A 24,744-nucleotide genomic window follows, 5' to 3' on the forward strand; every position below is an offset into this window, starting at 1 on the left:
GAGTGCACATTTTGCATGTGGTAATAAAAAAAATCCCATACGCACTTATGTTTAATGTAAAGTGTAAGCAAATTATCAGTACCTGTCAAGACCCACTCACTAAATTATGCAGTAAAACATGTACAAAAACTGTACAGCAGACAAATGACCATTACACCCTGGTTGGTCGTTATTTTATTTTCCACATCAGTCTATTTATTACAAAGCAAAGGCTGTAATAATTCATCAGTTTAAATATGTTAATCACATTTCCACAGAACATGATTCCTACTTTCTGTAAAAAGTGACTGAACATAACTGCTATAGCCATAAAAAAACAGTACATCAAAGACATTGAAACATGAAAAAAGACATGACATGAAAAAAAAAAACACAACAAAAGATGTATTTATGTCACTTAGTAAGTGCTGATCAATCAGTTACATTTTCTAGGTGCATTCTTTGTGCATTTAATGTTTGAGCCCACTGTTCCAGGTCTGCCTTCAGTGTACTTGCTTCAGGTCGGTTTTCTGGGCTCGGACACAGCATTGACATGATTATCTGGTTCTGCAAAACACATTAAAAAAAAATCAGCTACTTTCTGTATCAACATGAATATATATTATCAGTACAAATAATTAGCCAATTCGTGCTGCACGATTTTTAACTGGTACAAGCAAACAAGAACACATGGCTCCAGTTTTAGAGTCCCTCATTGGCTTCCTGTTAAGTTTTAAATCCATTTTAAAATTCCTTGATTTGTCTTTAAGTCTCTTAATGGTCTTTCCCCCTTTTTATTTGTCTGAGCTGCTTCACCTTTACATGCCATCACATGCTCTTAGATCAGCTAAACAGGTGCTTTTGACTGTCCCGAAGACATTTTCTAAATCTCGAGACAAAGCCTTTTCAGTTTTGGAACCTAAAATGTGGAATGAGCTGCCTCTGGAGGTCAGGCAGGCTCGCCGATTTATTCTTTTATTCTTGTTTTCCTATTTTATCTTTTTTTTTTTTTTTGTACAGCACTTTGGTCAGCTGTTATGTTGTTTTAAAGTGGTTTATAAATGTGAAAGTGAAAAAAATAAGAATTATACCTCTTCTGGAAACTTCAGTGTAAATTCTTCAGGGAGAATTTGCTTTCTGACACCTGTAAAAATCTAGTATACATAATGATAAAAGGATACAAAAACATGTTATTTGACTTGACAGAAAATCATCACAAGAAAAACAAAAGCAAAACTTAAGTATGCAATTCTATACATTATATTCTTCACACATTAACACTGATAGGAAGCTACCAGTAAACATTTTAAAATGTAAACTATTAAATTGTTATACCAACTCACCTTCCCTCTTTCATGCCCAGAAGAGATTTTCCAAAGGAGTTCAAAATATATCAGTCCCAGAGCAAATATGTCCACTTTGGAGCCATATCTTGTTTTGGTCCTCTGTCATAAAACAAAAACATAATGTGTTACACACCCCTTAACTCAGTGTGAGTGTTTAAATTATAAGATATGGTTGTGGTAAGCTAATCTATGTGGATTTCACTTTTTTCAAGTTGTAGTTAAATTTTAAGACCATGGTATATAAGTCTAAAATTAAAAGTAGAAACCAGAAAAAAACCCCATCTGGCTGCAATCACTTAAAAAAAGATATCTTAGCATGTATCATAAGAGATGGTTTTATCTGGAATGAAATAAGAGTTTTACAGCGAATGAATGAGGTGGTGATAATGGAAAGAAAAAAACTTTTCAATTTGTAAACATCTTTAAAAAAACACAAAGAACAGGAGATTCTGTCATTTTTAAGAACATTTGCAGAAGGTAATGAAACTTGAATAGATTCAGAAAATGTTGAGCACATAGCTATCATTGAATACTGTCAACAATAAAAAAAACACAGAAAAGAAATCAAAGGTTATTTGTTTACAGAGACCTCACCTGTTCGGGAGCCATATATGACTTGGTTCCTGTTTTCTCTGTTCTCTCACTCTGATTTTCATCATTATCATCAGTCTCAGTAGCAACTAGACCAAAATCTCCAATCTTCACTTTTCCATCTTTTCCAAACATGATGTTGGTAGGCTGACGATTGGAAAAGCAAAATTTAAACATTGAGCATTTAGTGCCTCGTGTAGTCAGAAATGAGTGAATAAGCTCAGGTGATTCTACGAGAAATCTTTCAAATTTACACCATATGTGCATCTACTAAGAGGCTGCGGCATAGCACTGGCTGCTTCTAGTATTTCTCCTTGATGCTGCGCCATCTCTTCAACCTTCTTATACTTATCACCACCTTGTAATGTTGACTTTAATCCCTAAATCAACACTAATAATGATTTTCTTAATGTGGCCCTAATACTCAGTCATTTCCTGTCTACTGGGTTTACTGTGAAGTAGAAGAAGCACACCAATACTTTAATAGCAGCAGTGTGCATCTCCATTAAACACACAAAAAGGATACTAAAGAATATGGAAATGGAAAAACTTAAACTTAAATGTGAGCTAGCTCAGCAACATAAGCTTGTGATCCTGTAATCTTGAGTCTCACCTTGAGGTCCCTGTGGATGAGTCTGTGGGAGTGAATGCACTCGACTCCACTGACTATTTGCTGCATAACGGGAAGACTTTCTGCTCTTCTTATAGACTCTTCAAGAGTTTTCTCATTCTTCTCAGTTATCCAGTCTTTAAGTGTTTTGTCGTCACATAACTCCATCATAATATAGAGGTACTTTTGTGATGAATTACTACTAGACCTAAAAAAAAAGGAAGATTAAAAATCTAATTAGCATCAAGTCTTCATTTTAAGCATAGAAATGCAAAACTGCACAATACTAAATAACTGAACAAAACTTACTGGGAAGTACTGTAACTGTCAGTTGTATTGTCCCACTGGTATTCTGAATCCTCCAGCCAACACTTGTAGTATCTAACAATGTTAGAGTGGTTGAGGTCTGATAATGCCCCAACCTCTCTTAGAGCTTTTCTGATCAGAAGGAAAACACAGAAATGCTTCAGTAAGCAAGACATACATACATACATACATACTCACGGTTTCTGTTATTAGAATGTTGCTTATGCAAAACATTTGTACTTTGAAAATATACACTGTGCATATGACTTACTCTTTGTGGCGAACAATCTTTACAGCATAATACTTCTTCACCAGTTTATCTCTTGCTTTGAAAACATGACCATAGCCTCCTTTAGCAAGACATTCAATGCAATCAAAGTCTAAAGTAAACCTAGTGAGATAAACAACATTCATTAGATGAAGATGTGAAAAAATAAGTAAATTATTGGAAAAAAAGAGGATGCAAAAATCTGACCACACAAGTATAAACGTCATGAAAAATTTTTTCATACTGTGATTGGCCTGATGTGTCACTTGGTCTGTTGTCTGTATTTTTGTTTTTGTTAGCGTCCTGAAAAAAAACACAGAAGGACATAACATGGTTATTATTATCATTAGTATAAAAAAATGTCTGATGTCTGAACATATTAATTAATAAATACAATTACTTTTATTGGCGGTTTGGGCTTAGCTAAACATATCAAAGAAAAGAAAAAAGGAAAATACATGCTGTGTTACCCGTCTTTTTCTGTTTAACTACACTGTGATGTGGCAGAGCTGTAAATGTTTGTGGCGCTTTGGAAATACATTTGGATTTTCTTCTAACTTCTTTGTTAACCCTGAACTTGGGCTTGCAGAGACTGACTTTCAGATGTTGCATTACTGTCGCATTAATATATCGCATTAACAGCTTCTCTACCAGCCATCTGCTACCCAGGGGTAGCAAATATTCTGTGTAAACAGCCAAAGCGCTTGAGTCACAACTGATGTCCATATTTTAAGCTATTGAAGCCAAATTCAATTCATATTTTACAATCCATTTACAAATACCAGTAGGTTTAGAGATCTGAACACAGATTTGCTTATTTATTAATGACATTTATAGATTGCCATACACATTTATGATTTTTAGTACAAATGTAATGACTTTACATTGAATAAAATATGATTGCACACTAATTGACTGAAATAAAGTGACTGAACTAGAACTAAACACTAAACAAATTTGCAAAAAATTCTGACACAAAAACAGCTTCCCATAATGCCACGAAGGCTGACATGCTATGACTCTTAACTGTGCCTAGAACATCTTTCTATGAAAGTTATGAATAGAACTGGTGAGAGACGTGAAAGTGCCCAGCAGCCACTAGAAATAAGTCCAACTTATTCATAAGAATGCAAACAAAGCTCTAACTACAATTGTGCATGATCTAAAGACCAGCAGTTGACCATTTATCCCATAGTCAAGCCCTCCACCGTCCACCCCATATTCACCATATGCCATATAATATACAGTGCATAGTATACAGATTATAAAGTGGGGATTTCTTTCTTTCAACAAATTCTGTGTTTAAAGCAACAGACCTTTTCCATGGAAGGGTGTGATGAATCAGTGAAGATAACGGAGTCACTCGTACTTGTTGGCATGCTTTTTGAAGACGCTTCGAGAGACTCCCTTGGAGAATACAACAAGAGTACATGAGTGCTGCTTTCCTAATACACAACTGTCTGACTTAGTAGTTGTATTACTACTAGTATTAGAGTTTCTTACAGTGAAGGTGTTGACAGCCTGGTTGGTGGAGTGTCTACAGACGAAGTTGACATGAGGGACATCTATAAAAACAAAAACAATTTTCCAATGAAATTGTTTTGATTTGTAAATATGTTAGCCTTTGGAAGCACTCACCTCACCAATGAGAAAAAAAGCAATCCTAGTATTTTATGCTTTTATAACATTTTTCTCCTGTTTAGTGTTACTGTCAGATTATGGGTTTAAATTCCAGAAGAGGGACACCACAGATACACCGATATGGTTTAGTCTAAAAAAAGTCAACTTCAAGTTCTATGAATTCTTTTATAATTTTAAAAGCAACATAAAAAAAACCTGACCTTAGTCTCCAACAAGTTCGATAGGTCAGTGATTGATACTGATTCACTTTCACTCCTTGTTGTGACTTCTGACAAGGCCTCCCTTAAAATTAAAAAGAGCCATTTGTGTAGTTTTATACATGTTAAACTTTACCACATACTCTACCATTAATGTTAATACTTGCTTACACTGTGGATGCTGGGGATGGCAGCATTGTTGAAACACTGTCTTCAGACATGGTTGACCTGTAGGATACCTTAAAATAAGCACAATATGTGACATTCAACATTAGTTATCAAACTTAGAAAAGTGCAAGCTTTATGAAACTGTGCAATGTTCTGCTAAAGTGACATTTTAGCAGAACATTGCACATGTTGTGTAATGAATATGAATATAATTTTTTTTCTTACCTAAGTGACAATAACATGCTGAAAGCATTTAAATACCTTGCTGTCCCAGTCAGACTGTTCCTGAAGAGCAGACCAGGCCAACTGAGCTGCCTTTTGTTTGGCTTCCTTGCTAGTGTCACCTACAGCCTGAGGGTAATCCTTCTTGTTGATCACACATTTGTAGAAAAACCTATGTAACCAGGGAAGATGTGTTAGTTTAGACTTTATTACCCAACTAAGTGTTATTGCAGCTTCTATTCACCCTCCAAAGATTCACTTATACTCACTTAGGGTTATGTGGTGGGCCACAGCTTCTCACTTTAATAATATCAATGATTCGCCCTGTCTTCTCACAGTAGTTGTGAACAAGTCCAACGAAATTTGTCGGTTTGTGATCTTTATATGTTACACCCAAGCTCTGATATACTAGCTTGGCTGCTTCCTCCTTAGCTTCCTTTTTATTTTTCCCATAGGCAGTTGGGTACTCCTTCCCACCAACCACAAAGCTACAGCATCTTCTGTAACATCATACAACATTATGCATTAATTTTTATATTTTTAAAAACAAAAATATATTTTAAAAAAATATTTTCTACGATGTATGGGGGCTTACGGAAAACCACTTTTGTTTATATTTATTGACTCCTTAGGCTTTATGATGATCTTATTCTTCTGACCATATTCATATATCCAGCTTATATAGTCAGAAATATTTGCTTGAATAAGTGGAGCAGTTGGATTTTCATCTTCTGTTTCCATCTAAAACAAAGACATCAACAAAAAGCAGTTAGACTTGCAGCTGTAAACTACACTTTCATTTTGAACATAATAAGCAACCTAGTATACTTTAGTTCAGCAAAGACTGCATCATGATCTTACAGAATCAACTGGAGCTTGTTGCTCTTTATCCATTACTGCAAAGTATTTCCTGTTGTGGTCTGTTTGGCTCACTTCCTTCAGGCTGTTTAGTGGTGGTAAATCTGATGACAAATGATCAAAGCTTTGATTTGATTATACTGGCAAGTAATGAAGTTCTTAACTACATAAAAATACATATCTATATTCAGTACCAGTCAGTTGACGTATCAACTACTGTAATGTAATGCACAAGAATGTAATGCACACGGTCAAAATGGGAAGCAGGTCATTCCAGCCATGTTAGTTATTCCTGAAATATAACCTTAGATGCTCTAATTGGTCACTGTTGCGTTCACTTGAATAATATTATTTTGTGCAACTGGTTTGTGAAGAAAGTGACTTTAAACCTTTTTTCACTGTCGCGGAAAACAGTAATTAGCAGTCAGAGTAATAGTCAATAGACCAAATGACTTGTTATTCATTTACTAGTTAGATGTTCAAATTACATCACTATATATACGTCTTTGTCAGCAGAAGAAATGAAAGAATGGTGACAGAACAGGGAGTAACGGAGTGTAGCGCCAATTGCACGAGCCAAAACTATTACATAAAATAATAAAGCCGACGATTGATAAGAAGTGTGCTATTGCATAGACACACTTAAATATTTTATAAAACTTACCGTGATCGTGGCCTGTAGAGCCAATAAGTTACTCGACTTCACCTCCAAGCCTGTGTAGCTCATTCCCTATAGAACTACATGGTGTCCCACTTCCCCCCAAAATGACGAAGGAGTTGCAATCAGAGTTCAGAATTGCGAATAATTGTGACAAGTCACAAAGTACAATAGTATCTCTTTATCTCTTTTTAAAAAAATTGCCTCCACGTTTCCGCAACCGCGTTAGCGGATTCAGCCGCCTTTAAGTTTCGATTCGTCAGTGGAAACGTCATGTCCCAGTGTCCACACCTTGGCAGGCATTAAAACTTAGTATTAAAGCAAAATCGAATAAAAAAATAATTGCAATAACATAACTATAATCTACGCATTGTCCATTCCCACTCGTCTATTTATTTTTGCCCATGTTCATATCCATCTGGGAAAGGAGAAAACTATGGCACAATAGGAATGACGCATGAACAATGGCAATTAAACATTAGAAATGTCTTGTCATTACAGGTATAAGCTGGCATGTTAGAAGATCGCGAGTCACCGATTCACCCACAGCTGCTTTCTCTATATTGGAAAAAAAGTTTTAAGAAAGTTTCTTGATCCAGAAAATTCAATTCAATTTTATGTATATGGCACCAAATCACAGCAATAATCACCTCAAGGTGGTATTGTACTGTTGAAAGCCTACAACAATACAGAGAAAACCCCAACAATCAGATCACCCCTAGTGTGAGAACACTTGGTGAGAGTGGGAAAGAAAAACCTCTGCCATCCACATAGGATAAAAGACAGGCTATGGAAGAGAGATAGAAAATAACCAATGGCTGAATGCAGAGTGGAGTATAAACAGAGAGTGAAAAGAAAGTGAGTAAAGAAGAAATACCCATCATGGGAAGACTCAAAATTCAGTTTTGCAGTACTCCATGGCAAATCTATTGTACGCAGTGACTTCACAGTAAAAATCTGAGAGAAGGATTTATTCACTTACCAGTATATTTAATATTTCAATGGATGAAATTACTCACATGACACCTTAAACCACTTACTGTAATAGAAAGTGGCCCAACTGTATGGAAACTACCATAACCAGCATGCTACTCCCTCCACACAGCTGAAAGGATGAACCCAAGTCACCTTGTAACGTTTTTTTATTGCACTATTTCACATTGCAGTCATTCATCTGGAGTTCTTTTTTTTCATTTTTAATTATTACTATTATTATTATTATTATTATTATTATTTACAATACTATACAAGTATGACATCACTTTTATTACAAAATATTACAGGCTAAAACAAATAATTTATATAAGTGTTGACAACAAGTGAATAATGACACAAATTTAATTTGTATTTCATTCACATATTATAACATGAATCACTTCATCAGCCTTTCTTTAAACCAAGCACTCCATAAATACAACTATATCTGATGATGCATCAGACCATGAAAAGAAAGCATTCAAAACATCCACACATGCACTGCATGACATGATGTGTATTGAATACAGTCATGCATGAAATGACTAAACTGAGTGTTCTTTTTTAGACTGTTCATTAAAGTCCTTATAACTGTCAAACTGTGTTACTATTTCGAAGCATTTGTTTTTGCATTAAAAGTGCATCAGAGTACTCTTTCAGCTCCTCCTTTAGTTTACTTGCTTCCGGACGGTTTTCTGGCTTCGCACACAGCATTGCCTTCATGATTTGATGCTGCAATTAGACATAAGAAGAAAACAGTGTGAAATCAATATCAATATCAATCAATGCTGTCATTTATTGTGAAAGTCCAGTATATATTATTTGCCACATTTATACTTTACTTGGGAAATTAAACAAAGAAAACTTTCAGGTTCTAAGACAGTCCTGCTTGGTCATTTTTGCTATTAACGATCAACAGTTGTGGCTCTTCATCCTTTGATGGAAATAGATGATTGCTGGAAATGTTTATATAGTAAACTTAAAATAATGGTGATGTACCTCTTGTGGAAAATTATTCAAAAACCCTTGAGGAAGTTTCTGGCTTCGGGCATTGTCCCAAACCTGGCATTTATATAATGAGAGAAGGGATAAAAATGATGATCTGTTCATTTATTAAACAATATTAAATAAAAAAGTAGTACACATTAAATTTGATTTATATCAACATTCTGCTTCCTATGACACAAACTGAGAAAACCATTATTAACAGAGCAAGTTTGCAGCAACATTTTGCATAAGCTTTGGAAAAACTCACCGCTTTTCTTTCAGGGCCAACAGGGAGATTCCAAAGAAGTTCAAAATATATCAACCCCAAAGCAAATATGTCTACTTTTCGGTCGTAATGGCTCTTGCTTTTCTGTCATTAAAAAGAGAAAAACAAAAAACGGCCAATTTTGTGAGTAAATAATAGAAGACAAAAAAAAGGTTTTTACTATCTCTTTTCAATATGGGTGGACTAACCCTTAAGGACATTGGGCATTAGAAACTAGTTTAATAGTCAACCCAATGCTTCTTTGGTTTTAAGGCAGTTGATTTAAATGGTTTTCCTATTTACTTGCAACAGTAGTAAAATAGTTTTTTAGTAGTACAAGAAAGAAGGTGCATTGCCCTATGGTGTTGACAACCTTTAAAAAAAGTGTCTTTAATGTCTTCTCTTACTACCTAATATTTATTAATGGGTAAGACACTAAATTTCAATTTAGATTATTCAACCTGCTCGGGAGCCATATAAGATGGTGTTCCTTTGTAAGCACTTCTTTCCAGTAGATTCTCAGCATCATTGTCAATCTCAGCAGTGACCAGGCCAAAGTCTCCAATCTTCACTTCTCCATCCCGTCCAAACATGATGTTGGCAGGCTATACATTTTAAGAAAAGGCACAAATAAACGTCTACCTCTTTATGAGATGTGCAGCAACAAACAACCGTCTTCTCCTCTTTGTCTCACCTTCAGGTCTCTGTGGATGAGCATCTTTGAGTGAATGTACTCGACTCCACTGGCTATTTGCTGAGCAATGATTAGGCTCTCTTCCTTTCTCCTTGAGTCTCGCAGAGATTTCTTCACATTCTGAGTATTCTTCTCGTCTATCCACACTCTAAGTGTTTTAGTATCACACAGCTCCATCTGAATATAGAGGCACTTTTCAGATGAATCACTAGCAGACCTTGAAAATAAAAAAACACAAATGAAGGAATTATGAACCTTTACTTTATCCTCAATGGTGAGGCAACACTCTGTAAACTACTGTAAAAATCAAGAAGACAGAAAACTGTGGCGCAATGTGTGTTGCTATAATAAACTGTAATATTGATTAATTTTAGTATAATTTTAGCCACAAAGAGAAAACATGTGTCCAGTCTTCAAAAATGTACATCAAGGTAACAGACAAGAAACTAAAGTGTGAAGTGAATGCTTCCTCTGTCATTTACACCACATGTGATGCAATGTTAAGACATAATAATATTAATAATGAAGTAATGTGACTTACTGCGAAGTACTGTAGGTGTCGCCTGTACTGTCCATTTGGTATTCTAAATCCTGAATCCAACAGGTGTAGTATCGAACAATGTTGGTGTGATGGAGGTCTGATAATGCCACCACCTCCCTTAGAGACTTTCTGATTATAAGAAGTACAAGAAATATCAATAAACTTTAAATCTCTTTTAAAGCATCTGTAACTTTCCAGCTGAGGGACTCAATACATCAGGAAACAATACTGTAAGGTATCTCTGTGAAGACTTATAACAACTCCCTCACTTTCAGAAGAATTCTAAGTTTCATATAGCTTTAGGCTGTCATTGTGCTATGATGTAGCCATCAAATGCATATGTAACGCACAGAACTAACCTTAAGTAGCAAGCTAGCTGCAACTGAGGAATGTACACTTTCAACTAACCCAAAAAAATTCTGTGTCAGTTTTGTATAAGAAACATTGGTTTATTTATTACTTTATGAAGTAAGAAGACATTAGATACTAATGGGTGACCTGATACTAGAATGGATAGATTGCATACCACATGGAGATAAATGCCTTAAACAACAAAATTCCTGCTCGGATCATTTGCTGCGTTACTCTCTCGTTGTATTATTCCCTCTCTCCACTATTTCTATCAAAAATGTTTCCAAATGCTAAAAAAAAAAAAAGGTACATTAGCATTAGCGGACAGTAGCACAAAGTCGTGTAAAACAGTAATGTGATGAGAAGTTTGGCACCTTAATTCATTTACTGATGCTAAAATGAAGGCTGCAGATGGATGTTAAGTAAAAACAAAACATCAAAAACCTACAGTGGGGCAAAAAAGTATTTAGTCAGCCACCGATTGTGCAAGTTCCCCCACTTAAAATGATGACAGAGGTCAGTAATTTGCACCAGAGGTACACTTCAACTGTGAGAGACAGAATGTGAAAAAAAAATCCATGAATCCACATGGTAGGATTTGTAAAGAATTTATTCGTAAATCAGGGTGGAAAATAAGTATTTGGTCAATAACAAAAATACAACTCAATACTTTGTAACATAACCTTTGTTGGCAATAACAGAGGTCAAACGTTTACTATAGGTCTTTACCAGGTTTGCACACACAGTAGCTGGTATTTTGGCCCGTTCCTCCATGCAGATCTTCTCGAGAGCAGTGATGTTTTGGGGCTGTCGCCGAGCAACACGGACTTTCAACTCCCGCCACAGATTTTCTATGGGGTTGAGGTCTGGAGACTGGCTAGGCCACTCCAGGACTTTCAAATGCTTCTTACGGAGCCACTCCTTTGTTGCCCGGGCGGTGTGTTTTGGATCATTGTCATGTTGGAAGACCCAGCCTCGTTTCATCTTCAAAGTTCTCACTGATGGAAGGAGGTTTTGGCTCAAAATCTCACGATACATGGCCCCATTCATTCTGTCCTTAACACGGATCAGTCGTCCTGTCCCCTTGGCAGAAAAACAGCCCCATAGCATGATGTTTCCACCCCCATGCTTCACAGTAGGTATGGTGTTCTTGGGATGCAACTCAGTATTCTTCTTCCTCCAAACACGACGAGTTGAGTTAATACCAAAACGTTCTACTTTGGTTTCATCTGACCACATGACATTCTCCCAATCCTCTGCTGTATCATCCATGTGCTCTCTGGCAAACTTCAGACGGGCCTGGACATGCACTGGCTTCAGCAGCGGAACACGTCTGGCACTGCGGGATTTGATTCCCTGCCGTTGTAGTGTGTTACTGATGGTGACCTTTGTTACTTTGGTCCCAGCTCTCTGCAGGTCATTCACCAGGTCCCCCCGTGTGGTTCTGGGATCTTTGCTCACCGTTCTCATGATCATTTTGACCCCACGGGATGAGATCTTGCGTGGAGCCCCAGATCGAGGGAGATTATCAGTGGTCTTGTATGTCTTCCATTTTCTGATGATTGCTCCCACAGTTGATTTTTTCACACCAAGCTGCTTGCCTATTGTAGATTCACTCTTCCCAGTCTGGTGCAGGTCTACAATACTTTTCCTGGTGTCCTTCGAAAGCTCTTTGGTCTTGGCCATGGCGGAGTTTGGAGTCTGACTGTTTGAGGCTGTGGACAGGTGTCTTTTATACAGATGATGAGTTCAAACAGGTGCCATTCATACAGGTAACGAGTGGGGGACAGAAAAGCGTCTTACAGAAGACGTTACAGGTCTGTGAGAGCCAGAGATTTTCCTTGTTTGAGGTGACCAAATACTTATTTTCCACCCTGATTTACGAATAAATTCTTTACAAATCCTACCATGTGGATTCATGGATTTTTTTTTCACATTCTGTCTCTCACAGTTGAAGTGTACCTCTGGTGCAAATTACTGACCTCTGTCATCATTTTAAGTGGGGGAACTTGCACAATCGGTGGCTGACTAAATACTTTTTTGCCCCACTGTAAATGTATTTGTACACCGAAAAACAAAAGATGCAAAATATCCCCAAACAGTTGACAGTAAATTTGCCACCCGCCTTACTGTATACTCTTGTATACTACTAGTGTGCTAAGATTGTTAGGCATAAGATATTGGAGGCTTTGGAAAGACTGAAGAGATCTCTCTCAAATCTCCTGTACAGAGCTAGTGGCAATTCACCTTTTTCATAAACTTAAACAAAATTAAATATTTATATTAAATATTTACTTACTCTTTGCAGCGAACAATTTTAATAGCATAATATTTATTCAGCAGTTTATGTTTTGCCTTATAAACACGACCAAAGGCTCCTTTACCAAGGCGCTCTATAGAGTCGAATTCCAGTGTAAACCTGTAGAGATTAACATAGGTGTTACTATTAATGACAAATGCTAACAAAGAGAAAATTCTCCTTTAACTATAAACTGTAGTAAAAACATGATAGCAGTACATTGTAGTGTTGTTGTTGTTGTTTTTTTAATACCTCGATTGTACTACTTGACTTGATGTTTTCTCGGTGGAACCTCTTTCTTTACTCTTTTCTTTGAGATCAGAGTTGTGCAAATCCTTAAAAACAATGCAAAGTCAGCATATTGAAATTCCAGTATTAAACAAAAAACTGAAAACACTCAGAATTTCTGTGAGTCCTTCATACCTTTTTTTTGTGTCTGGAAACATTACCGAAATTTGCTGCAATTCTAACCAGGAAAATCATCATCAGCAATAATGTCAGATGAAATATTACACAACGATGTTTACAACAGGTTTCAAAGTATGACTTACCTTATTTTTGGTTTTAAATCAGGATTTTGATCCTTAAAAAGGGAGAAATAAAGGGGGAAATAAGGCTAAATTAGATGCAAAACATTTGTTACAAACAAGACAAACTTAGTTATTAAATGGTATTATTAATAGTAGTTTGAAACACTGATGTCAATCATCAGGTATTGAAAGTTTGTAAGAGTTTGTAAGGTGCTATTTTACAAATACACACTCAATTTCTGCCCAGAGCCTTAGCTAACTTCTTGTCTGTATAGAATGTATATATTTATGTATGTTTTCCACATACATCATCCCAAGGAAACTTTTCCTTCATTTGTACAAGTACATAGTTGAGCCTTGTTGGATTAGTTCCTACAGATAAAAATTATATACTTGAACAACATCACAAGAAAAAATAATATTGTCAGTTATTTTTCAAATTCTTGGAAAAAGTTAAGCCCGTTTCTAGCTAATATTATCCCCTTTAGTAAAAATTACTCATAGGAGATTTGCATAATTATCCACCTGCTTGATGTGAGGAAAATCTGCAGTGTGCAAAATCATTGGCCAGTATTGCAGTGATACAGATTTTACCACATTTATATTTTAATTAGAAAAGAATATCAGACTGTAGGATTCAGAGGTTTAAACAACATGGGTTTACCTTCCCAAGGCAAATCCTATCATTGGCATTTTTTCTTGAACTTCTGTTTCTAATTTTACTTATTTATACAACTGTGAGTTTTATGTTAAAAAACAAACAAACAAAAACAAAAAAACAAAACAAAAACAGGAACAGCAAAAAAGAAAGCGATGAATGAAATTGACACATACAAAATCTAAGATGCATTCGTTGAGACCGGAGTTATTAGTGAGGGGTTTTTTTTCTTGTTAGTTTTTAATTTTTATTTTATTCTGACTTTGTTTTTAAATTCACTTTAGTTTCAGTTAGTATCCAAAGTGAATGTTCTTGTTTTACTCTTTTTAATTATTATTGCATCAAGGGGATATGTCAGAGGCAAGATTTAGGAAAATCAGTGCAGGTATTGCAAGAAAAAAAGAAAGCAGTTGACTCACAGTGTTGTAGACATATAGGGTCTCAATAAACATGTACACCAGTGACTCATCAGGCAGATTGAATTAAACAAACTAAATACTAAAACTAAAGATATTTCCTCTATATTTGTATTTTAGTTTAGCTTTTTATTTCCCTAACTGTGCAAAATCATTTCACTTCACTTTAAAAAAAAAAGTCTAGTTTTAATTTTTTATTTCAGTTTTTTCACATCTAATTTTAGTTTAAGCTGACTATAATAACCTTCACTGAGAAAAAAAAACCAGATCAGTTTTTCATTTATTTAATTTATGAAGACTGTCAAATGCATTTGTCACATTTTAATAGATCATGATCACCAATATGTAGTGTTTGCTTGATCACATTTTTTAATAAATAACTATTTTCATACCTTGATATTACTATAGATACATCACCCATTATTATTGAAAAGTTGTTATTGCAATTATGAAAACTACTAATTAGGAGTGTAGAACTGGAGCTAAATAATTAAAAGCATCCTAATATAACCGTGTTAGTATCAAAGGACATGACAACAAAAGATATAGAAGACACAGAGGATAACAAACCTGTTCCTTGGAAGGTCTCTGAACCTTTGGGGAAACAACTGGGTCACTTGAAGTCATTGGTATTCTTTCTGATTTTGCATCATGTGGGATCCTTTGAAAATACAGCAAGATACATTCATGCAGTTTTCTCCACATTAAACTTAAGTATTAGGTGTGCTTGCTCATTCCATTGCCTTACAGTGTGCTCGCTGGGCTGGACAGCTGGACTGGTGTAACATCATCTGACACAGCTGACCAAGAAACCAGCTGAAAGAAACAAAAAAATGTTCAGCTGTACACTAAGACACTGTTTGGTAATAGGACACTTTAATGTAAAATAATATGATTGTTGGTAAGTGCAGGGGATATTTATTAACATGCACGACACGCCCTTACTATTTGTCCATCTGGCTGCTGCAAAATTAACCATTGGTTAACCACATACATGTACGTTTAAAATGAGACTGTCAGAAAAATTCTAAATGTTTTTGAAAACATTAGTTTTAGCTATAATTTAAACCTCCTAACACCTGAACTCTTTCATGGCATGCATTTTTAATTTCTCCTTGCTATTTGGGCTGATTGGGAAATGCAAAAACAAAGAATTACATGATTTTTTTTCTGATTTTTAGAGCCACATATGAGGACATTCGCTTTAAATTTCGATAGAACAGTGGCAGTATAATGTCCTCGTAAGTGGAAATCAGGCCCTTGTAGAGCAAAATTTTGTATTTTGGTCTAGACAACTCAAAATGTGATGTCCACATATGTGGATGCCAGGTCCCAGGAGGTTAATATACAACATAAAATATTCAGCAATAATCACTTTCTGTATGGTTTCTGTAAAGTACAGCAGTGGCTTCAAAAGCATGTTAGCATCCTGGAACCCACATCAGGTGTTTTTTGGATATTTTTCACATTTAACCTCTTAGCATGTCTGCTTTTTGCGACTGTTTTTGGTTGCATATGTAAATCTGTGAGGTCTGTTCTCAAAGCGCAAAACATAGAGAAGAAAATATTTAAATCAAGCACATACACTTATTTACTAATGTTTTCAAATGCCATTTACTGATAACTGTACCAATAACGCTAAAAAAAGAAAAGACAAAAAAAGCATGCCTTTTTTTTTTGGGCTCGATTTTGAAATTAACTTACTGCACCTACGTTTAGAAAACAACCGTGATTTTAAAACTAACCACATCTATGAGCTCTATTTGGGGTTTGCTCTCACACACTAGTTTGCTCTATTTAGCAAATCTGGTCGTATGCTTTAGAAACACATGCTTTTTTTAAAAAAAGAAAAAGTTCAATAAGTACAATAATACCTGATGATTTTGTTAGGAACATATTTCTGCATCATCCAATCTTTGAGATACAGCAATATTTGGACACTTATAAAAATTATGATTATGAAGTATTGTTCCTTTACCTAAATTGTGCTTCCCTGTCTGTAACACTGAGCTTACACTTTTCAAGCTGTTTTAACACACGAAGTTCAGGCAGCTTAGCGAGAAAGGACAATACAAAATACTTGGCTGTCCTCTCTTTTATGACCTTACAACTAGCAGGAAATAATTCGCCTCAGACTAGTTTGCACTATTGGAAATACAGTTTGGTTTAGTCGAGCTTCCCGCATAAGTGGGTTTGAAGCAGTAAGAATGATGCCCACTCATTCGAAGTGAATGCAATCTGACATCACACATCATGTGTACGCAGCAAGTAGGGAGCAGGTAGATAAATGAAATGTGTGACATTTGCTTTCTCACAAGCATCTCTGTTGAATGATGCTGAGAAAAGTTTAGTAGTGCAACCCTTTTACCGCCTTTATAGTAAGGAATTAAAAAGCTAGAGTGTGTTGGATGAGGAATATGGAAGATTTCAAGGTTGTGGATAAAAACAAAAATCATTAAGTAAAGATCATTAAGTACCTTACTATCCCAATTTGATTGTTCCTGAAGAGCAGACCACGCCTGCCGAGCAGCATTTTGTTTGGCCTCTTTGATAGTCTTACCCTCACCCACAGGATATTCCTTGTTGTCAATGACTACTTTGTAGAAGAATCTGTGTAGGGAGACAATATCAGCAGCAACAGGTTTAAGAGTTTTGTGCCATACAAATAGCTTTATATATACACACATATAGATTTAGTCTATATAAGGTGTATTTAGTTAAAAAGGTTAAGTCATACTCACTGAGGATTATGTGGTGGACCGCATTTGCTCACTAGGACGTAATCATGGCAATGCTTTGTTTTCTGACAGTAGAGATTGATGAGTCCTATGAAATTCTCTTCTGTAAAGATTTCAGCTTCTTTCTTTACCATCAAGCTCTTTGTCTTAGAACTATAAAGACAAGCCACATATTCAGAACTTTACCAACAAAAGAGAATCCAAACATTGAAACTGAAACTATTTGTTGCAACTGTTTGTCCTCACCAGTTGTCGTCATGATTCTGATTTATTTCTACTCCTTTGTGACTTGAAGAACCACCGTGTTTTAGATCGATGATCTTAGAACAAGAACGGACATTTAAACTGATTTTATTTAATCCAGTAATTTAAAAAAAACTTCTGCAACAGCCTCAACATTACAAACTGGTGAACCATGGCAGGAGTGGATGAAAGAATGGGATATAACCAACCTGCTCCTTGGAAGCGTTAGATGACTGGGAGAAAACAACTGAGTCATTTGTAGTTGTTGTACTGCTACTTGATTTTGGACAACCAGAGTCCCTTTGAGACAAATAAAATGCCTAATTAATAGGTATTTTCAACATTACATGTTACCATCTACAGTAGTGCTCAGCCTTACAGTGTGCTTGGTGGTGTGGACAGTTTGGACGGTGCTCTATCATCTGACACAGCTGACTTGACAGTTATCTGAAAACACAAAGGAGGTTGTGGCGCTGTTAAACACAACCCTTCTCATTATAGTCTGCATGATCATACAGAAGAAATTCTGATTTAGTTATTCGAGTAAGGCCATCAAAATCTGACTGATGAAAAATCTCCAAAATAGGCAGAATACTACAAGAATTATCTGAGGAAAACACTTTAATATGCAAATAGGACAGAGTGCTCCATAATAAAAAGTTACGATGAGGCCAAGAGCTTACTCAACCATTACATGCAAAAAGGATTAGGTGAACATACACAGAGATGGACGCCTGAATTTTGTTTCTAGGGGAACTCAAACTCAAGTGTGCAATAAAATGATGTAAATAGTGTATGCAGCATCTAAAATACCAGGCTAGGGTCCCACTATTCTTTGGGGACAGTGTGAGCCTGGGGTGGTACCATAGTGTGCATAGTGGAAATACCAACATCAACAATCTATTAAATGGCCAAAATACACTGAAGAAAAATATAAATGCAACACTTTTGTTTTTGCTCCCATTTTTCATGAGCTGATCTTAAAAATCTGAAACATTTTCTACATACAAACTTTGCCACACCTGTGGCAAAGGAGAAGTTCTCACTAACACAGATTTCGACAGATTTGTGAACAATATTTGATAGTAATGGGTCCTTTGGGTATGTAGAAAATGTTTCAGATCTTTAAGTTCAGCTCATGAAAAATGGGAGCAAAAACAAAAGTGTTGCATTTATATTTTTCTTCAGTGTATTTAATATCAAAAGAACCCATAGGACATTCATGTGTGTATGAGAATCTATCAGTGTCTTCATTTTCTCCGGAGACTTAGAGTTTTTAGTTTTGGTATTATATCAGTTGTCTACTGCAGAGTCTCTTAGGCTATGACAGCAGGTTTGGAAATCTAACAATCAGGAAAGCAGGAAAAATTATAGGAACATAAACATTCCCCAAGATATTTTTTTACGGTTCGATAGGCCACAATATTTTATTAGGAGGTACAACTTCCCTTTGTGTCAGTATAACTGCTACAAATATTCAATTGTCCCTTTGTCAGTTAAACTGATAAATGAACAGCTCATGACTGAAGGACAACTCTACTACTACTTCAACTATTTATTTAATTATTTATGCATTCTAAGGTCTGTATTTATAAAAGTGTGCCCAACTAGGGTTTATGCTTTGATTTTTATTACTATGTGTGTGTGGGAGGGGTTTCAATGCAGGAGCTGGCCGATCCAGGATGATTTCCCCCTACGGCAGACAATAAAGTACTCTTAACTTAACAGAAAATGTTAAATACCTTGCTGTCCCAGTCTGACTGTTCCTGAAGAGCAGACCAGGCTAATCGAGCTGCATTTTGTTTGGCTTCCTTGATGCTGTTACCCTCACCAACAGGGTATTCCTTGCCATCTATGACTAATTTGTAGGAAAATCTGTTGTGAAACAGTGAAAAACTGGTTTACATCATTTACCAACTGTTAAACATCAGCCAGCATTTAGCAGAAATTGTCTATAATGGCTGGTAAGGGGACGGTCACACTCACTGTCGATTATGAGGCGGTCCACATATATCCTCTTCAATAAACGTGTGGGAGCGGGATGTTTTCTGACAGTAGTGGTTGACAAGACCTATGAAATTTACCTCTGTAAACCTTTTATCTTCAGGTTTCACAGCCAAACTCTTTATCTGAAGGCTACAATATCAAAGAAAAAATACATAAAAACTGAAACTTCAACCACTTTAAACAATACATAGTTTACAAAAAGGCTTCACAGGGATAAAGCATCAAAAAGAAACACTGTTTCAACTCACCAGACATCTGCAACATTTTGTTTTGTTTCCTCCTTTTGCTGACTTGATGTGAAAATGTCTTTCTCATCTCCAGTCTGGAATATAAAGTACAAGTGAACAACATGCTACTAGAACATGCATGAAAATATTTAAACCATTTATCCAGTTTTCTTTGATGTCAAGTCAATCAGTATATTCCATTAGTTACCTCTAAAGTGCCACATATATCGTGATATACAAGCTTGGCTGCTTCCTCCTTGGCTTCCCTTCTTGTTTTCCCGGAAGCTGCCGGGTACTCCTTGTCACCAACAAAAAAGTTACACCATCTAACATTAAAAGAAAAATATTAAATAGATTTCAAATAGATTATTCACATCTACAATCAAAACTAGATGCATCATGTAGACTTACTGATTTTCATCATCTGGTCCAGGTCTGGCAGCCTCCACGGGCCTTACAATCACCCTGTTCCTTTGACCATACTCATTAAGCCAGCAGGTGTACTTGATGTTACTGCCACTTCTCTGATGAACTGATGTATTAGAAACTTCTGCAGCATTTTCTGTCTGTTTGTAACCAACAAACACACAGCAGATTAAAACAAATGTCCACACATACAGTGAGTGAATACAATGGTGTAATGATCTTACAGTATCAGCTGATTCCTCCAACAAGCCTGCCAATGCATTTTTAGCAGCGTTCTGCTTGGCTTCCTTCTTGTTCTTTCCAACAGCGTCAGGATAGGCTTTACCATTCAGAACAACTCTGATAGTAAATCTGTTGAACAGACAAATACAGTAAACTCCTAGTGTACTTTCCCCACACAAAATATTAAATATGCCATTCTACAACTGGAGGCCAATTTAAGCTTTAAAAATTGGAACACTGTTACTGTATCTTTATATACACGTGGCAAAAAAGTACTCAGGACCACAGAACTTGCTGCTCAAAAATATTCTGTTTTTAACATATGGTTGGAATGTTTTATTTGTACGGTAGGAGGTAAACAAAGAATTGTAACAAAATATTACAATTGCGTGCAGAGTGACAAAGTTTAAGTGTGGAAACAACACACTAGCAAGATACTGCAGGATCAACATACCTGTGGACATTTAGTAAATGGACTAAAGCGACGTACAAAATACATTTACTGTACACAAACGTGCATTTGGTAGCGAGTGAGCGAAAATACAGCCTACTACGGTTTCACTGAAGAGTCTATCCTACAAAAATACACACGTACTCGTACGACATCCCAGGTCGCAGATCCCATCTATGTTCAACTTACGTTTTAATGTGGTCAGGGCCAGCAGCTCCAACCTCCACAAACTGGAGCGCCAGCCGCTGTTTCTGTGCATACTCGTTTAACTTAGCTATGTAGTTTTCCATCCTAAGTTTGTCGGGAGTCGGAATATTTACACAAAATTCATAAAAATAGAGAGCAAAGTACAAATCTCAAAATAAAACATGGTTTCCGTTTTTCCTTTCCATGTCAGTTTAGGTTTCGTTTTCTCCGTAAACGTCACATGGTGCTTTCAAGTAATGTCCGACATATCAACCACGTTTTGTTCAGTAAAGTTTTATAAAAAAAAGAACTGGTTTGAAGCTGTACGCTGAAACTAGCAGAGTTGGGTGGAAGATATCAAAATAAAGTATAACAACAGAGAAAGTGTGAGTTATAGTACAGGAAAACTGAGTAGCAACGATGCTGTTTTGGGAGAATAGCTGTTTGCTTTATCAATAGTTGTTTTAGATTGTTATTTGTAGTTTAACTAATGTTAACGCTCGGAATTTTAACGTCAGTAATATATGATTACCTGTTCGTGTTTTTTTAAACTTACGCATGTTAGGATTGAATGACTACATGTCCCAAGATGTTTAAGAGCAGCTCCCATCGCTAAGTTTCATGGGAACTGTAGTTCTTTTGTCAAGCGCCAAACGTAGAGATGTGGCGATGTCATAGTGACAATAACATATAAACCAAAAATCCTTAAGTATTTCAGACATGTAAATTATTATTATTATTGCCCAATTTACGCATCAGAATTTTTTAAAGTAATAGTAATGAAAAGAAGTATGGCTGATATAAACTCACAACAAATCATAGAATATACAAAAAGTCAAAATGGTAGCATTCTTAAAACGTTTAATGAAGACAGATAAATACAATTGATCTTGAAATATGTAACACAATTTGTATTCATCTTTATGAAATATAAATATTGAAAGACATCCTAATTTATAAATGAAAAAAAAACAACAACAACAACCCAAAAAACAGAAATGTATACAACAAATACAAACTTGATGGTCTTTCAATGAAAGACAGCAGATTAAAACTGGATGATTAAAGAACTTAATTTCTGATCACTTTATTGCCTTGGCTGTTTTTGTAGTCCGATGAACCTGACTCACATATCAAAGTGCATTCACATATACACAATATTTTTATGATCAAACATTTATACTTTTTTTTTCTCTTTACAGGAAACTTGTGCAGACTGGTTTTCATTCATTTTATTCATGGTCTGCTGCTGTATCCCCAGGACAGTTAGCGCACAAGTCCTCTTCATCTGTAAAATAGAAATCAATACATTATATACACATACACAGTATGAGCAATGGCAATACAAAAGAACCTTAAAAGCTACAGCACTAAAGACAAGACATCACACCTACCATTATAGGTGGTCCCACACCATATGCAATAAAAATGGACTCCTCTCAAATAGGATGTCAAAATTTGTAGTTTATCAAAAGACTGCAACAGAGAACCACATATCACATTTAATATTCATTGGGATAATTTTGCCATTAAATCCTATAAGATGCATTTATGTTTTTTCAGCTCAACCTGAGTTGTCCCTCTGATGTACTCATTTCTAATCCAGAGTATATGAGTATTAGATATGAAAATTTAATTGAAAATATTTCTTTTCATTAATTCAACACATCATAGCAGGTCTTCCTACCATCTTTTCATTTACTCTTGCTGCTATCCTTCTGTTAGAAAACACACTTCAGCACTGATCTCCATCCAATGCACTCTATGCTCTCTTCTTCACCTCTGTTGTGCACTGTCTGGTGATTTTGATGGTTTAAACTCATCCATCTTCACTAAAGCTACTCCTTGCATTTTCACCCATCTCCCTCTCATTCACACACATGTATTCTGTCTTGCATCCACTGTCTTTCATTTCTCTTGAGAGACATTCACCTCTCCAGGCTTTTCTACCTGCTCTCTACTACAAATTTCAATGTCATCTGCAAATATCATAGGCCACAGAGACTCCTGTCTGACATCATCTGCCCATCACATTGCAAACAAGAGGGGGCTCAGAGCCAATCCCTAATGTAATCCCACCCCCATCTTGAACAAATCTGTCACTCCCACTGTACACCTCAACATCATCTTGCTATCCTAATACATGTCCTACACATACTGCTCTGCACTTCCTCAGACAGTACCACAATTGCTGTTTTGGTAAAAAAACAACAACAAAAAACCCCAACTATGAATAACATACATTAATTTTGATTGTCTAAAATAAAATACTTACAGTGAGTTCTGTAACCTCCTCTTCATCCTCATCCTCCTCTTTAAGATCGTCCTCTTCTTCATCAGAGTTTGCTTTAGGCCAGTACCAGTCTTCTCTCGGAGCAGTTATCCCCTGAAAAGAGAAGAAACCTCAGCTAGGAGATACTTTGTGTCAGTGGTCTATAATTTTCCTCCTTTCACTGGTAAGAGACTGATTAGAGAGAGACCTGCTACTAACACTAGCACTGTGATGTGCAGAGGAGTCCATAAGGAGCTATACTCATAATTCTTTCCACCTTTTGACTGTCAAGCTGTTCGCAAGCTCGCTGACTCCTCCTGAGGTCTCCTTCAATCTTTCGCTCCTCTCTTTCCGTCCTTACTCTTGACCTGAAAACGCAAAAAAAGGAAAAAGTTAAAAACACAGACTATAAGAGGGGGAGGGGACAACGTTTAGAGGTAGCTGCATGCTTCACCTGAAATCTTCCAGAGATTTGGTCTCATTCTGTTGTTTGGCTCGTACTTTCTGCCTATAATGCTCCAGTTCCTCTTCAGCTTTTCTTTTCTTCATCTCTTCCATTCCAATACCCCCTCTGTCTGATTATAAACAGAAAAGTGCTGCAATCATTCAGCTAGGCTGCACACAACATCACTAAATACTCATTTTAAAATAACATTTCCTACCTGTTTTGATATTTAGTGGGATCGGATCAACTCTTCCTGCTCCTATAGGGGTAACAAAGATTAACATCAGTGCACACTACAAATGCAAAGCAAATTCACAATTTAGCGAAGAACAAACTTGCCCTGCTTCCCAAGTCCTTGCCCAGCTTTGTAGCCCATTTTCTGCAGAAGTGCAAACCCTTTGTTTTCATTGCTGATGGAGCTCTGTAAAGCCACTTCTCGGCTTTCGCTCTCCTGCTCCTTGTAGCTCTTCTGACGGTTCTTAATATTCTTTTCCTTTTGCTTCTCCTCCCTCTTCATTGCTTCTTTTACCCGCCTCACCATGCTGACTCCCGGTTTCACATCTTGACTGACAGTCGGAGGGACAAAGAAAAACGTTACACGGGTGTAAAAAATACCGATAACTATTCTGAGAGCAACGACACCCTGCTTCTTTGTTTTTATAGCTCAATATCGGAATATACTCGATTCAACAACAGTTTCATGGCACTGACCGAACATTGTTGTCAATATGAACATTTTACAGTAAACACCAGAGCCAAAACACTTACAGTTTGCTAAGAAATGCATCAGACATATAGTCTTCTTCTTCATCTGACATTCTGCACAAACTAAAGAGAGAAAAAACAGAGAAAAACAGCAAAAAAAACAACAACTTCGGTTTGTGCGTTTGTATTTTCTTCTGTGGTGTTCTGTTCCTTTGCAAAAACGTTCCGAGTAGCTGCAAGGTACACACAAAGTCTACAGTTC

At 36.3% G+C, this 24,744-nt stretch overlaps 2 protein-coding genes across 2 annotated transcripts; both read right to left on the reverse strand.

Moving 5' to 3' along the window:
• Nucleotides 1-145: 145 nt before the first annotated feature.
• Nucleotides 146-21,299, reverse strand: LOC309720732 (uncharacterized protein). Its single transcript, XM_082557868.1, has 41 exons — nucleotides 21,064-21,299; nucleotides 20,426-20,552; nucleotides 20,187-20,341; nucleotides 19,984-20,101; nucleotides 19,797-19,870; nucleotides 19,528-19,677; nucleotides 19,284-19,416; nucleotides 17,921-17,988; nucleotides 17,751-17,841; nucleotides 17,545-17,618; nucleotides 17,302-17,451; nucleotides 17,038-17,170; nucleotides 15,309-15,376; nucleotides 15,131-15,221; nucleotides 13,508-13,539; nucleotides 13,380-13,422; nucleotides 13,209-13,291; nucleotides 12,957-13,076; nucleotides 10,307-10,435; nucleotides 9,766-9,982; nucleotides 9,533-9,676; nucleotides 9,075-9,176; nucleotides 8,819-8,881; nucleotides 8,416-8,551; nucleotides 6,851-6,862; nucleotides 6,190-6,290; nucleotides 5,924-6,069; nucleotides 5,598-5,828; nucleotides 5,368-5,500; nucleotides 5,110-5,177; nucleotides 4,942-5,023; nucleotides 4,604-4,665; nucleotides 4,417-4,507; nucleotides 3,345-3,403; nucleotides 3,104-3,223; nucleotides 2,836-2,964; nucleotides 2,530-2,734; nucleotides 1,920-2,063; nucleotides 1,323-1,424; nucleotides 1,071-1,133; nucleotides 146-546 (listed from the first exon to the last, which is right to left on the reverse strand). Exons 1-41 carry the CDS (start codon nucleotides 21,162-21,164, stop codon nucleotides 412-414), a joined length of 4,485 nt encoding a protein of 1,494 aa, XP_082413994.1. The 5' UTR covers nucleotides 21,165-21,299; the 3' UTR covers nucleotides 146-411.
• Nucleotides 21,300-21,904: 605 nt separating this feature from the next.
• gpatch11 (G patch domain containing 11) lies at nucleotides 21,905-24,714 on the reverse strand. The gene is made up of 8 exons (XM_082557558.1): nucleotides 24,546-24,714; nucleotides 24,117-24,343; nucleotides 23,995-24,036; nucleotides 23,787-23,907; nucleotides 23,610-23,700; nucleotides 23,336-23,446; nucleotides 22,455-22,536; nucleotides 21,905-22,348 (listed from the first exon to the last, which is right to left on the reverse strand). The coding sequence occupies exons 1-8, from the start codon at nucleotides 24,593-24,595 to the stop codon at nucleotides 22,293-22,295; spliced, it is 780 nt and encodes a 259-aa protein (XP_082413684.1). The 5' UTR covers nucleotides 24,596-24,714; the 3' UTR covers nucleotides 21,905-22,292.
• Nucleotides 24,715-24,744: the final 30 nt, after the last annotated feature.

This window comes from Aulonocara stuartgranti (assembly GCF_965226115.1).
Source record: "Aulonocara stuartgranti genome assembly, chromosome: 13".
Taxonomy (NCBI): Eukaryota; Metazoa; Chordata; class Actinopteri; order Cichliformes; family Cichlidae; genus Aulonocara; species Aulonocara stuartgranti.